Raw genomic sequence first — 14,978 nt, 5'->3', positions numbered from 1 at the left:
GTACATTGGAGGCAAGCATGTGTGCACAACAGGTGTGTTGCTACTATACAGGGTTTTGGTATGGTTGAGTAATCAACGACCTATGCCCAAATATTATACCATATATTATACCATATTGCTTATATTCTATATTGCCCATATACTATACCATATACCATACTCCACAACCCATCATGCCCATATACAATATATACTCCCCTTATATTACACTATGTTATCTTATGTACAGGAAGTATACACTACATATTCACCTACCATCCACCTCACAACTACATACAATATTATATACCTATGTTACAACAGCAATAACTTGTAACCAGTATGGAGCAGTTGAATGTGTATTTACAATTGTACACTTGTATTGCAGAAATGTCTGTACTGCACATCTGGTTTAAAGAGGTAGTGCACATCGTGGATATGTAGGTGAGACATCTTGACCAGAGGGGGCTGTTTACAAAGTGTCATATTTACATAATAGGTGTCCATTATTGCACCATGCTGTTAAGTGTTCATGAGAGAGACGGCCTGTGGGGGGGGGGGGGGGGACCTGTTCCTATGTCTGCTGGTTGTTTTGGTGCCCATTGCTCTGTAGTGCTTGCCAGAGGGTAGGAGTTCAAACAGACTGTGTCCTGGGTGTGGCGGTCTGTGTTGATTCTGCCCGCCTGTTTCCGGGCTCTAGAGGTGTACAAGTCCTGTGGGGTGGGGGGGTGGGGATTAGGGGAGCGCCAATCCTTTTTTTCTGCTGTCCTTACTGTTGGCTGCAGTCTATTCCTATCCTGTTTTGTTGCTCTGTGCGCCGAACCAGACTGTGATGGATGTGCACAGGACAGATTTCAGCGACTGTGATGTAGAACTGGCTCAACAGCTCCCGTGGCAGACCAAACCTCCTCAATTGCTGCAGAAAGAACATCCCCTGCTGGGCTTTTTTGAGGATTGAGTTGATGTTGGTCTCCCACTTCAGGCCTTTGGTAATGGTAGTTCCCAGAAACTTGAAGGTCTCCATGGTTGACACAGGGCTGTTAGATATTGTGAGGGGGGGCAGTGCTGAGGGGTGTCTCATAAAGTCCCCTGTCATCTCCACAGTCTTAAGTATGTTCAGCTCCAAATTGTTCTGACTACACCAGCAGCCTCCTGCCGATATGCAGACTCATCACCATCCTGGATGGGTCCAATAACAGTTGCGTCGTCTACAAACTTCAATATTTTAACACCTGGGTCCTTGGAGGTGCAGGCATTGGTGTAGAGGGAGAAGAGCAGTGGGGAGAGGACACACCACTGGGGAGCACCAGTGCTGACTGCCGGTATACCAGAAGTGACTTCCCCCAACCTCACCTGCTGTTTCCTGCCTGTCAGGAAGCTGGTGACCCATAGACAGATGGCAGGGGATACAGTTAGCTGGGAGAATTTGGAGGAGAGGATTTCTGGAATAGTGGTATTGAACGCTGATCTGAAGTCCACAAACAGGATCCTTGCATATGTTGCTGGGCAGTCAAGGTGTTGCAGGATGTAGTGCAGTCCCATGTTGACTGCATCGTCCACTGACCTGTTTTGCCAACAGGCAAATTGCAGGGGGTCCAGCAGCTGCCCTGTGATGTTCTTCAGGTGGGCCAATACCAGTCGTTCGAAAGACTTCATGACTACAGACGTCAGAGTCACAGGCCTGTAGTCCTTCAGTCCTGTGATTGAGGGTTTCTTTGGGACCGGGATGATGGGGGAGCGTTTGAAGCAGGAGGGGACGTCACACAGCTCCAGGGATCTGTTGAAGATCTGCATGAAGACTGGAGCCAGTTTGTCTGTGCTGGAGTCAGCACAGGCTTTAAGACAGGATGGGGAGACACTATCTGGGCTAGGTGCTTTCCTGTTCTTTTGTCTCAGAGAAAGCCGGCTCACATCCTCTACACGTGTCTTGGGTGCAGCCTGAGTATCAGGGTGGAGAGTAGGGGGGTTGCCAGAGGTGTGGTTGGGGCTGTTGTCGTTGGACTGGAGTGGGTGAGGGGTGTGAATTTAAAATCACAATGACTAGGATATCACTTTGATTTATATTTTTTAGTTTGAAAATGAGATCTCAGATTTTGGTTGGACTTTAAATACGCACGAATGAAGGTCTCACAGAATCATTTACTTAGTCCACACAGTTAATCATGTTATATGTCTCCCCAGCCACACTGAAATGGCTGTATTTAAATGCCACTGCAAATGATTTTTATCTGAAATTTAACATGCTAGTTATGTCAGGCATTATCTAACCAGGAAACATGAAAATTGAAAAGTCTAATTTGATGGCAACTGAATGAGACCATTTTATTTCCAGGTTTTTTTTAACGATAGAAATGTTTCTGCAACCGAACCTTTACACATGCAGGGCATGCATTGCAAAACTCAGAGAGAAACAGTAAATCGGTAATACTTTGAAATTAGAAGGGAGAAAAGAAAGAAGGCATTGATAATGGCTCAAAAGGTGAAATAACAGTTAAAATATGTTCACAAACATTCGGATGCCACGGACAGTCGGCACACGTTATTTTGTCGATTGCAGGAGTTTAAGATTCAAATCTTGCCCCTCCTGACTGAACCTCAGACCATCTGGAGCGGTCATGATAACATCAACCAAGTTTGATTTTTATGAGGCGTTCGGGTGGCGTAGCGGTTTATTTCGTTGCCTACCAACACGGAGATCACCGGTTCGAATCCCTGTGTTACCTCCAGCTTGGTCAGGCATCCCTACAGACACAATTGGCCGTGTCTGTGGGTGGGAAGCCGGATGTGGGTATGTGTCCTAGTTGCTACACTAGCGCCTCCTCTGGTCGGTCGGGGCGCCTGTTCAGAGGGGAGGGGGAACTGGGGGGAATAGCATAATCCTCCCATGCGCTACGTCCACCTGGTGAAACTCCTCACTGTCCGGTGAAAAGAAGCGGCTGGCGACTCCACATGCATCGGAGGAGACGTGGTAGTCTGCAGCCCTCCCCGGACTGGCGGAGGGGGTGGAGCAGTGACCAGGACGACTCAGAAGAGTGGGGTAATTGGCCGGGTACAATTGGGGAGAAAAAGGGGGAACAATCCAAAAAAATAAAATAAAAATGTGATGTTTACTACTGGAATCTGGACTAGTCTCAGCTAGCTGGCAGTTGTTAGCCTCCATGACTGCAGGTGTTGCCATGGTGCTTGTCTATGGCTGTAATGGGCAGAAGTCAGTTGTTAAGCGTGATGCTGAGTCTTTCCCCCATTGGCTAGAACTTTAAAAGTGTTGCTAGCTTTTAGTGGATAACAGCAGTGCTATGACCCTGTATTTCCTTGCCAACATGTTAGCTGCTGTCGGCATCATGTGTCCTATCATGAGCTCTACTGCTCAGATGCCACCTGTTGCTATGTGACCATAAAAATGGCCGAATTCAAATTCCATTTTAACTCACAGTGTTAGATAGCTGACCTTCCCTGGAATATATATGGGCAGCCAATGTTCCTTTTAGTTAACCTTCCCATTGTTTTCCTGCCGAACAGCAGAGCTCTCACAGGACATCTGACCAGCGTCTGGTGTTTGCCTGTGGAATCAGGTGTCCAAGATGTGTGATTTTAACCAACACTACCCCGCTGTCATAGTATAGTATATGAGTCATCAAACTGGAGATGTTTGTGTTGAGATGTTGACACAACGTTTAGAGGGAGACACGTTTCATCACTCATCCAAGTGATGAAACATTTCTCCCACTAAACTCATTCAATTTTCTGTGATTTACTTACCTGGATTACTGAGCATGCATGAAGACATGACTCCAGGTTTATTTTCCTTACCTGGATTACTGAGCATGCATGAAGACATGTCTCCAGGTTTATTTTCCTTACCTGGATTACTGAGCACGCATGAAGATATGTCTCCAGGTTTATTTTCCTTACCTGGATTACTGAGCATGCATGAAGACATGACTCCAGGTTTATTTTCCTTACCTGGATTACTGAGCATGCATGAAGACATGACTCCAGGTTTATTTTCCTTACCTGGATTACTGAGCATGCATGAAGACATGACTCCAGGTTTATTTTCCTTACCTGGATTACTGAGCATGCATGAAGACATGTCTCCAGGTTTATTTTCCTTACCTGGATTACTGAGCATGCATGAAGACATGACTCCAGGTTTATTTTCCTTACCTGGATTACTGAGCATGCATGAAGACATGACTCCAGGTTTATTTTCCTTACCTGGATTACTGAGCATGCATGAAGACATGTCTCCAGGTTTATTTTCCTTACCTGGATTACTGAGCATGCATGAAGACATGACTCCAGGTTTATTTTCCTTACCTGGATTACTGAGCATGCATGAAGACATGTCTTTAGGTTTATTTTGCATCTTATAATGTGGGGAGAAGCTGCACAAATGATAGCTGTTTTTTTTTCCCGCAAAGTTTTTACAGTCAGAAGTTTCAGTTCAGTTCATGTTTGCCTCATGTCAAGTACACACTGCACGACTTTGAAGAGCCCATCATCGCTGCACCACTTGCTACCCAACATGTTGTTTTGAAATCTCTCTTTTTATTGACACAGTGGCAGACACACTACACAGTTGATCACAGTTCACAAACTACAAGACGGGCACATGTGCTGACCTGACTCCAACAGGGGATTTCTGCTGCAGATCTCAAAACTTGGTCTGGGACAGGTGGATTGGGGCTCAAGTTGTGTAGTGTGCACCTGACAAAATTCATTTGCTTCCAGCTGGTCAGTTTTTCATTGTAGAATCTGCTGTTTGGTAAGGCGCAAGTTAACATGACACCGTCTCCTGAGGCACCATACGCTCCATAGCTCAGTGGTTCTCAATCCAGCCCTGGGGGAACAGCTTTCCCCCAACAGATAGTTCCTTACAGTACAGTTTTTGTTGTAACCAGGTTATTGTTGGGAGTTTTGACAACTGTCGCTAACAACAGGTCCATTTTACATTTGCCTTGCAGGAGGGGCGTACTATTTGATATCAAGAAGTTTGGGCCCAGAGTTTGGTGGCTCTATCGGTTTAATCTTCGCCTTCGCTAATGCTGTAGCCGTTGCCATGTATGTGGTGGGCTTCGCTGAAACTGTCGTCCAGCTTCTTGCAGTAAGTATACAAGAGCCTTCATCGTACCGCCAAACTGTATTAGACAGAAATGCAGAGGCTTGAGCAAGCTCAACCTCGTCTCTTTTCAGAAGCTTGGCTCCTCTGAACTTTCATTATTTCCCCGAACTCCTCTTGAGTTTCACATAATAGCATTCCAGAAGGTTTTCATTATTTAAGATGAAAACAGCTTTTTATATACAGCCTTCCTTTAGTAATAACACTGACCAGGAAAACAGTAGAATTTATCCATTTCAAATCTGTAATAACTTGTTTTCAGTTCTGTTACTGTGTAAGAAACCTTGGAGAATGCCACCTTCAATGCACACTTAAGTTTTAACCTTTTTATTTAAATTGCTATAACTTTTAATTCAAAGGAACTGTTCCCCTGTACCTTCTCATAGGACGTAGATGCTATTATGACAGATGATATCAATGATATCCGAATCATCGGCACCATCACGGTCATCTTGCTCTTGGGCATTTCAGTGGCAGGAATGGAGTGGGAGGCAAAAGTATGTACTTTTTGTTTTTTCTGATCTTACTGTTTAGCATCAAGTGCACAACAGTCAAGTACCTAAATCTAAAACCACATGAGGATTCACAAAACTAGTATAGCATTTTGCAGGGAAATGCTGAAGATGTTGTCCAGGGAATGCAGTTTTGATGTTACTCAAATGTACAGTTCATGTTGAGAATCAAGAGCATCAAACATTCAGGATGTACTTGCATATGTTGGTTGATTGATTAAAAGACAGTTTGGTGGTTTGTGCTTTGCAAATATTTTCAATATACACATCTTCTGACTGGCTTCTCCACAGGCCCAGATCTTCCTGCTCATTGTTCTCATCACAGCCATTATCAATTACTTCATCGGATCCTTCATCCCTGTCAAGGCTAAAGAATCAGTGGGGTTCTTCGGCTATGACGGTATTGTAACATCCCGTTGCTCAAAATAAAACGAGTAAAACATCTTTCAAGTAATCAACTGATAGTACAAGTCATAAATAAACCATCTCATTATAAAAAGCCAGTTTAGACGCTTACAGTCGCAAGACAAAACTAATCGAATTAGATGTACGCTTCAGCATCTGAATTCCAACTCTGTAGACAATCTCATCTTTTGCTCGTGTGCTCTGCTAATCTTTCACCTGATTTTATTTTCATTCTCTCTGTTATCATGTCAGGTTCAATCATGCTGGAAAACATGGGCCCAGACTTCCGTGAGCAGACATTCTTCTCTGTGTTTTCCATCTTCTTCCCTGCAGCCACTGGTATTCTGGCTGGTGCCAACATCTCAGGAGATCTTGCTGTTAGTAACCAGCTATTTGTAGTACTCAAGAGCTTATACCATCCTTGTCGATAGTGTGTAAAAAAATGCTCACACCTGTTGATGAGTATTAACAGCTGATAAGGTGATACAGTGTTTGTTGTGTCTCATGTAATCTGTTGTTTCACTCGCAGGACCCACAACTAGCTATTCCCAGAGGGACCCTCTTGGCCATCTTGATCACCGGCATTGTCTACTTAGGGGTTGCCGTCTCCACAGGTACTATAATACCTGTAAAATATGTTATGCACTCATACATACATACATACATACATACATACATACATACATACATACATACATACATACATATATGCCTACCTACCCACCCACCCACCTACCCACCTACCTAACTACCTATCTACCTACCCACCTACCTATCTAGTTAGACGGACGGACAGACAGACAGACAGACAGACAGACAGACAGACAGACAGACAGACAGACAGACAGACAGACATATCTATATAGTCAGTGCCTTCTTAAAGTAGTCCTTAATTATTTGCAAATTTGTTCCAACTACTAAACTGGATGGCAGCAGTGCACAGCGATTTTCAGGTTCTAGCTTAGATGTTTAATGGAGTTCATGTATGGACGTTTGACTTTGCTGATTGTGAACTTGTTTTAAAGCTATTCCTTTGAAATTTTTGCTGTGTGCTTTGAATCATTGTCCTGCTGGAACACAAGTCTTGCCTCAGACATGCTCTTTTAAAGGATTTCCCTGCATTTGGCCCTTGATAGCAACAAGCGTCCCAGTCCCTCTCGATGAAAAGCAAACCTCATAGCATGACTAAACTCGAGTGTAGGCTTTCCATTACTTGGCTGTTCAGCTCTTTGGTTGGCTTTCAGACCACAAAGTTCAACTTAAATCTCATCAGGGCACCAAATCTTCCAGAGGGTTTCTCAGATGTTAGCACGTCTAATGGCTAAGTCCAGGTGTGATCTTATTGTTATGTTGGCTTCCTAACTGCTCTCAAGAGCGGCCAGATGGATCTAGATGGATCTCTGGACAGCGTCTTCCATTTCAGCCAGCTTGCTCTGAAATTCAGTTTTCTTAAGTTGTAGTTTATCTCTCGCTCACTTCTGTCAAGTGCTCAGTTCGGTAGAATATCTCTTTCCCAGTGGACTTTATGGTGCTCTGAGGATTGCTGCGAATAAAATAAGGGGTTCAATACTTTTAAGTAAATCAAAGGTTTTTATTTTCATAGAATTATTAAAAACATCTAAATGATTCATTCATTTTGAAGAACTTTTATAGCACAAGAGAAGAATCGGTGTAAATATATTTTCATTTGACTTTGTGACGGTGAAAAATGCAATAATGGAGGTGAAGGCTGAAGCCCCTGTATCTGTGTATGTCTCTGTCCTTCTGTCTGTTGGTCCCTGTAATATACACTTTTTAAATACTGCAGGTATTTAGAATGCAAACAAAATGAAGAGAATGTGAAGAAAGAGTGCCATTTCAGTGTGTACATGTTGACCAAGTTGTGCGTTATTTTAACAGGGTCCTGCATCGTCAGAGACGCCACAGGAAATGTGAACAGCACCATCAGCTCTCAGTTCATGATGAACTGCACTGATGCTGCTTGCAAGTTCGGCTACGACTTCTCTTCTTGCAGAAACAACAAAACCAGCTGCCGCTACGGACTCCACCATGACTTTCAGGTATAACGCAGCCGTGTTAGAACGTGAGTTTTGAAGACTTAACACCAGAGCGACCAATGTGGTAATTATGGTCGTTCTGGATTTTCAAAGTTTAATAACTTTGTGGGTGGGGGGTGGGAAGATACAGACCTGCCGCTCCCTGAATGCTCCTAAAATTGCATATATTTGCATTAAATTGAGTTTTAGATCAATTGCACAAAAACAAGTTGAGATAAGATCTACCTAAAACCACCATAAGCCGTCAAAAAGACGGCGCACAATTTGTGCGTGATGGTGTGCGTCATGTCACTATTTATGACGTGTGTTGGTCGCGTCATTTCCTTCGTGAAGTTCGTTGCTCTGTCCTAGAAACACACTAGCGCCCTCCAGTGCAGAGAAATAATCTAAACTTGATTTTTGATTATGTCCAACAAGTCTGGTTACAGACGCCATTACAGACGCACCATGACTACCACCGACGCGTTGCAGTATTTACAGGTGTTGGACAGGGGCCATTTTAAATTGTTTAAAAATAGTATTTAAGTTGTTAAAATGTTAATGTAGGTGTCAGTTAGTTTCATAACAGACATACTAACATATGTAATGCATTAATATCTCAACTGGGTATTTATCTTGACACAATATAGAGTTTAAAAACCAGCGGTCATGTTGACCGCCCATGGTCAAATTAGGTAGGAGTGAAGTCCCAGTCGTTCTGGTGTTAAAGGACTTTCACAGAGGAGGAGACTTAAGGGACCGGGATGCACTATTGGTTGTGAATCTTGAAGATTTTTGATCACAAATAAAATTTTCAATTTATAAATCTAAAATTGGGTATATTAATATCCATCCATCCATCCATTATCCAACCCGCTTCTCCTGCTCTCAGGGTCGCGAGATGCAGGAGCCTATCCCAGCAGTCATTGGGCGGCAGGCGGGGAGACACCCTGGACAGGCCGCCAGTCCATCACAGGACCTGGCGGCCTGTCCAGGGTATATTAATGTCAACAATTATAATGCATTGTTGTCATGTGTGTTGTTGTCAAAGGTTGACTCATTTAATTTCCTGCATGTTCTGTTGTCTTGCCGTGCCCAGGTGATGAGCGTGGTGTCTGGTTTCAGCCCGATCATCACGGCAGGGATCTTCTCCGCTACTCTGTCGTCTGCCCTCGCCTCTCTCGTCAGCGCCCCAAAAGTTTTTCAGGTAACTAAACCCAAAAGTCCTTTTACTCTGTTTACTTATTGGATTACTCAACCAGTTCTGGAATGCAGTAACAACTACGTCCTCCCCAATAGCCGTGCCTCCTCCTTTTAGCTACGTACAACTGCTGTGAGGACTTTGACTTGCCATAACTTGTAACGACAGTAGATTTTGAATGTGAAATAAAGTAAACCTGTGATGTTCAGCGTAATTATTCCTGTAAAGTTGCATGATTTTTCCCAATTTCTGTAGGCTTTATGTAAGGACAACATTTATCCCGGGCTGGGCATGTTTGCCAAAGGCTATGGAAAGAACAACGAACCCCTCCGTGGTTACATCCTCACCTTTTGCATTGCCCTCACCTTCATTCTCATCGGTATGGTTCAAGCTTGCCTGCTATTCTGTATGAACAAGGCTCAGCATTTTCGGTTTTTATTTTTCAAAGCCATCCAGCATGCCGAATTTTGCCACAAGAGGACACTGTTACATAACCTCACACGAACAAGAACAACTTTTGGATCCGTGGAAACATAAAATCCGGGTGAAAATCAGTTTAAAAATCTGGGTATTTTTCGGTGAAAATCAGAAAACACTGAGCCTTGTATATGAAGGATTTTTACTGCAACATTTATGTATAATTTTTTACATAAATTGCTTTAAAACTATCTTTAAATGCTGAAATGTATGAAAGAGTTTCCTCTTGTTAGCTCAGTCCTTGAAAAAAAGGGACATTTCTATTTATTTATTTATTTCGACAGTTTTTTTATCCCCAAAATTAATGTTCAGTGTTTTAAAACTGATTTTGATGTGATTTAATATATTGGCTTGTCTTAAAAGTATTCCTTGTTGTGTTTTTGCAGCTGAGTTGAACATTATTGCGCCCATCATCTCCAACTTTTTCTTGGCCTCTTATGCGCTGATCAACTTCTCTGTGTTCCATGCCTCCCTCGCAAACTCACCAGGTCAGTCCGACACACAGCAAACCTTGCATTCATCCAGGCTAACTGTTTAACACTACAGCTAGTGAACTGAAAAATAATAAAATTTCTGTGATTTATGTCAAAGAATTTAAATAAATTGTCGTAAATGTACATTAAAGCTCTTGGCCGATATAACATGATTTTATCATGCTGAGAAGTCCTGTTGTGAAACATGGCATTTCATCAGCCTTGAGAACGGAGTCACGAGTCATTCTGCCCTCAACAACAAATGTAATAGAAGATGATAGGGCTTCAAAAGCAATTACTTTAAGCCCTTAGCAGAGTCTTGAGCAAGGCACCACTAAAATGCTTCAAAGGGCCTGCCCAGTTAACAGCTCACAAGACGGGTCACACCACAGTGGTCCATGGAAAAGCTACCGAACACATCTAAGATGACATTTTATCTAGTCTTTAGGCATGAAGCTTTGTTAATAATAATTGTTGAATAAAAGTGCCTTTTGCCGTCTAGGTTTTTGACAGTTAATACTAAGTTCATTGCATTACATTTCTTTGTATTGGAATTTGCACATAAACTTTTGAAGATGAAATAATTTGGTATTTATGGGTTGAGAGACAGGTTTGGTCTTTGCCTTGTGGTTGATTTGTAAATTTGACTTGATTAGTATAGTATAGTATAGTATTGTAAGAAAGTCCTGGGTTCGAGCCCCGGAGTTGTCCAACTGTGGGGGTTGTCCTCTGTGTGGAGTTTGCATGTTCTCCCCGAGTCTGCGTGGGTTTCCTCCGGGTGCTCCGGTTTCCTCCCACAGTCCAAAGACATGTAGGTCAGATGAATCGGCTGTACTAAATTGTCCCTAGGTGTGTGTGTGTGTGTGTGTGTCGGCCCTGTGGTGGACTGGCGGCCTGTCCAGGGTGTCTCCCTGCCTGCCGCCCAATGACTGCTGGGATAGGCTCCAGCATCTCCGCGACCCCGGTTGGGATTAACGGATGGATGGATGGACTTGATTAGTATAGAGGCCTTCAGTATGCAAAGCTTTGAGCTGTTATTTTTTCATTCAAAAAAAAGGCAGAAAAATGTCAGTTTATTTTTTTGAAATGGGCATGAAACACATGGAAAATACCTGTGTCCACCCTTCTATTTTGAAAGTTGCAAACTTTTGGCAGGAGGGGGAGATGGGTAGTGATATTGTCAGTATGAATCATGCCACAAGGCTCAAGCATGCGACTTGTTGCTAAGCAACGATAAACAAGGGAGAGGGGAATCGAGTCTGTGGGGTCATGTGCAACATAGGGATCTCCCCTCCTCAGTCAGCCTCTTCAGTAAATCTGGAACAGTTTGGATGATTATTTGCAGCGCTGATTGGGAGAATTGACATGGGTGGGATATGCACTGCAGCACATTGTAGCAGTCCATATCAGATCACACAAATGGTGATACACTGTAGCCCACAATATGTAGGCGTAGCCTGCGCCAGATGCAGAGAAAGCCACTGCAAAAGCCACTGAAAAAGCATACAAACTGTATGTATGCCCTGAGATGTGCCATGGAGAGCAGCATCAGTGCACCATAATCCTACTACATTAAAAAAAAAAAGAAAGAAAAAAGGAAAAGAGTTGGATATAAATTATCTGTTGTCTATAGTTAAGGGATCTTGTCTGCTAACTGGTTTTCCTACCATGCGGGCAGCCAGCTGTTTAGTACGGCATGAAAATCAAATTGCAGAGACTTGAAACATGCTGAAACTAAGCTTAATCACGGTGAACATTCTGCTGCCTTTTATTTATTTATTTCTTTGTTAAAGTTACATTATTGTTGCCAAGAGGATGCGGCTGAAAAAAAAATGCAATAAAAGTAAATGAAAAAAGAAAATCAAAAGAGGCTCTTATTTCTGCTAGCAAGATATCTTTCACCCAGGCAAGTGTGAACATGAGTGGCCTTGTAAGTTGTAGTTGTGAACTTGGTGCTGTTCAGTTTATCTGCAGCCATGCATGTAAACATTTTGCCAACATGACTCATGACTCATATCACGCCACACATTTTCAAACAATGGAGGGCGGTGCCACTGGTTTTTATCTCTTGTTAACAGCATTAAGATTCATAAGCAGTGTTTATGAAATATCTAGTGTTGATAGTTTTCATCACATAGATGGTTTATTTATGTATTTCACAGCTCAAAAATGTATTTAAAAAATAATGAAAAAGTTTAAAATTATTTACAAAAAAGGATCTATGTCTAACAATACAATGTGCCAAGAAGGACATTATTTGGGGAAAAAAAAATCATCTCAGCTCATGTTTACATTTGCAGCGGCTTGGCATGTTATGGCATACTGTCATGGCATACTGTCATGGCATACTGTTATGGCATACTGTTATGGCATCATACTGTCATGACATACTGTCATGGCATACTGTCATGGCATGCTGTCATGGCATACTGTCATGGCATACTGTTATGTCATACTGTCATGGCATACTGTCATGGCATGCTGTTATGTCATACTGTTAGGGCCTACTGTCATGACTTGCTGTTATGGCATACTGTTATGGCATACTGTCATGGCATACTGTCATGGTATACTGTTATGGCATACTGTCATGGCATGCTGTTATGGGATACTGTCATGGCATACTGTTATGGCATACTGTCATGGCATACTGTCATGGTATACTGTTATGGCATACTGTCATGGCATGCTGTTATGGGATACTGTCATGGCATACTGTTATGGCATACTGTCATGGCATGCTGTTATGTCATACTGTTACGGGCTACTGTCATGGCTTGCTGTTATGGCATACTGTTATGGCTTACTGTCATGGCATGCTGTTATGGGATACTGTCATGGCATACTGTTATGGCATACTGTTATGGCATCATACTGTCATGACATACTGTCATGGCATGCTGTCATGGCTTGCTGTTATGGCATACTGTTATGGCATACTGTTATGTCATACTGTCATGGCATACTGTTATCTCATACTGTTATGGCATACTGTCATGGCATATTGTCATGGCATGCTGTCATGGTTCTACATACTTCATATGTGTAGGTCACAACTGCATTCTGAAGATTCCATGACAAGAATACAAACATCAACCAAACAGTTTTAAAAATCTATTTTATTCTCAAATTGAAAATGAAATACTAATCAAACAAACTAAACTATTCATAACACTACAGTAGGGCTGTGTTTCTTCCACACCTACACAACTGTGTTGGTCCCACATTGCTGAAAGAAACAGCCTATGACCCCAGCTGTAAAGAATTTTTTTTTCAAAAACCACATTACGACTTTGTTTATTTCAACAATCCTTTCTTTGCCCCATGTCTTAATTTATCAGGGATTAGGAATAATTTATTGTCATTTCTTTCCGGTTACTTGTGTACACAAAAGAAATGAAATTCCGCTTCCTCCAGTCCAAAGCAGTGCGACACAAAAGATAAAAACACACATCCCAAAAACGACACCACCAGAAATGGAGAGAACAAAGCAAAAAAATAAAAAACAAAACAAAACACAAACAGTTAACAACACAGGCCAAAAATTCCACTGTCCAGGAGAACGAACGCCAGCCAGGATGACTGTCGGAGCTGCCGGTCTGCATGGGCTAGCAGTTAGCTTAGCTTGCCCTGCTTCGGCGTCCTGTCAGGCCACCCTCGGCATTTCCTCATCGGGCACAGCTCCAGTCAGGGGCCGTGGTCCCTGGGTCCACCGAACACAGCAGACCAAGCTCTCCCAGCCGATCCAACGACAGCTCTCCCTGCCAGACTCCTCTGACACACTTCCCCGCACTCCACACGACAACACTAAAAACACAGTCAACGTTTTATCCCACCTTGTTTCTCTCCATGGCATGTCTCTCAAAGGAGAATTCAATGAAACAAATGCTTATATTAACTAAAGAAGTCAAAACTCCTCACATCTTTTGATTGTGTAATGGTGCGACCCACAAGGGAAATGCCAAATAATGGTGTCTTTCTTCAACTGAAACATCTCCAATACGTGGTAGATTCATTTATATATTACTTTTCTAGCTGCAGCAGCCACTCATAGTGCTTCATCATCAATGGATGCCTTACATTCACCCGCGCAAACACACCGACGGCAGTGTCAGCCATGCAAGACGCCAACCAGCTCATCAGGAGCAGTTATGGGTTAGGTGTCTTGCTCAAGGACACCTCGACATTTTACAAGGAGGTCCCTAGGATAATACCGGCAACCCTCCAGTTGCCAGACAACTGCTCTACCTTCTCAACCCCTGTCACCCCCAAATCCTACACCATGGGTAATTTGATGATAATTGCCTCAAGGGGAACGGTTATGACTGATTGCAATGTAATGTCATTGGTTTTTTAACATTTATATATACTTTGCGTCATTTAGTTTGATATCTTTTAATGTGTATTGGTTCTTAGACCTAATGCGCTAGAGATTTTGAGGAAGAAGGGGTAATGGCACTATGAGAACATAATAGCATTTGGTTGTCTTGAGATTAATATTGTACACTTAAAAGTTGATTAATGACATAAATGCAGTCAATATAAGTAATAATATAAGTTCCTGCATTAAATCCTCTTGACCTGATTAACCTTTTAATGGTTGTAGTTAACCGCGCTTATTATAGCGCTGACTTATTTTACCAACAATGTACTCAATGTGTTTAGAAATCAGTAGTGCTCCATGGAATGTATTTATAATATTGGAAGCATATCAGAATTATTTGAAGCGTTTGGATCATTTAGGACATTTTTATGGAATTGTGTTTTTCTTTT

The 14,978-nt window shown here is 42.5% G+C and overlaps 1 protein-coding gene across 2 annotated transcripts in view; it reads left to right on the top strand.

Annotated features, from left to right (window-relative positions):
* Positions 1-14,978, top strand: part of LOC130121976 (solute carrier family 12 member 2-like) — a 138,143-nt gene that overhangs the window by 39,508 nt on the left and 83,657 nt on the right. For both annotated transcript variants that reach the window (XM_056290975.1, XM_056290976.1), the window contains exons 5-13: positions 4,947-5,086; positions 5,488-5,598; positions 5,905-6,013; positions 6,271-6,395; positions 6,548-6,632; positions 7,918-8,078; positions 9,154-9,261; positions 9,511-9,634; positions 10,119-10,220. In XM_056290975.1, coding sequence (XP_056146950.1) covers positions 4,947-5,086; positions 5,488-5,598; positions 5,905-6,013; positions 6,271-6,395; positions 6,548-6,632; positions 7,918-8,078; positions 9,154-9,261; positions 9,511-9,634; positions 10,119-10,220 — 1,065 coding nt within the window. The remainder of the gene's footprint in view (positions 1-4,946; positions 5,087-5,487; positions 5,599-5,904; positions 6,014-6,270; positions 6,396-6,547; positions 6,633-7,917; positions 8,079-9,153; positions 9,262-9,510; positions 9,635-10,118; positions 10,221-14,978) is intronic.

Source organism: Lampris incognitus, chromosome 12 (genome assembly GCF_029633865.1).
Source record: "Lampris incognitus isolate fLamInc1 chromosome 12, fLamInc1.hap2, whole genome shotgun sequence".
Classification (NCBI taxonomy): domain Eukaryota; kingdom Metazoa; phylum Chordata; class Actinopteri; order Lampriformes; family Lampridae; genus Lampris; species Lampris incognitus.
Note: the sequence above shows the minus strand (reverse complement) of the source record. Positions and strands in the feature narration are given on the sequence as shown.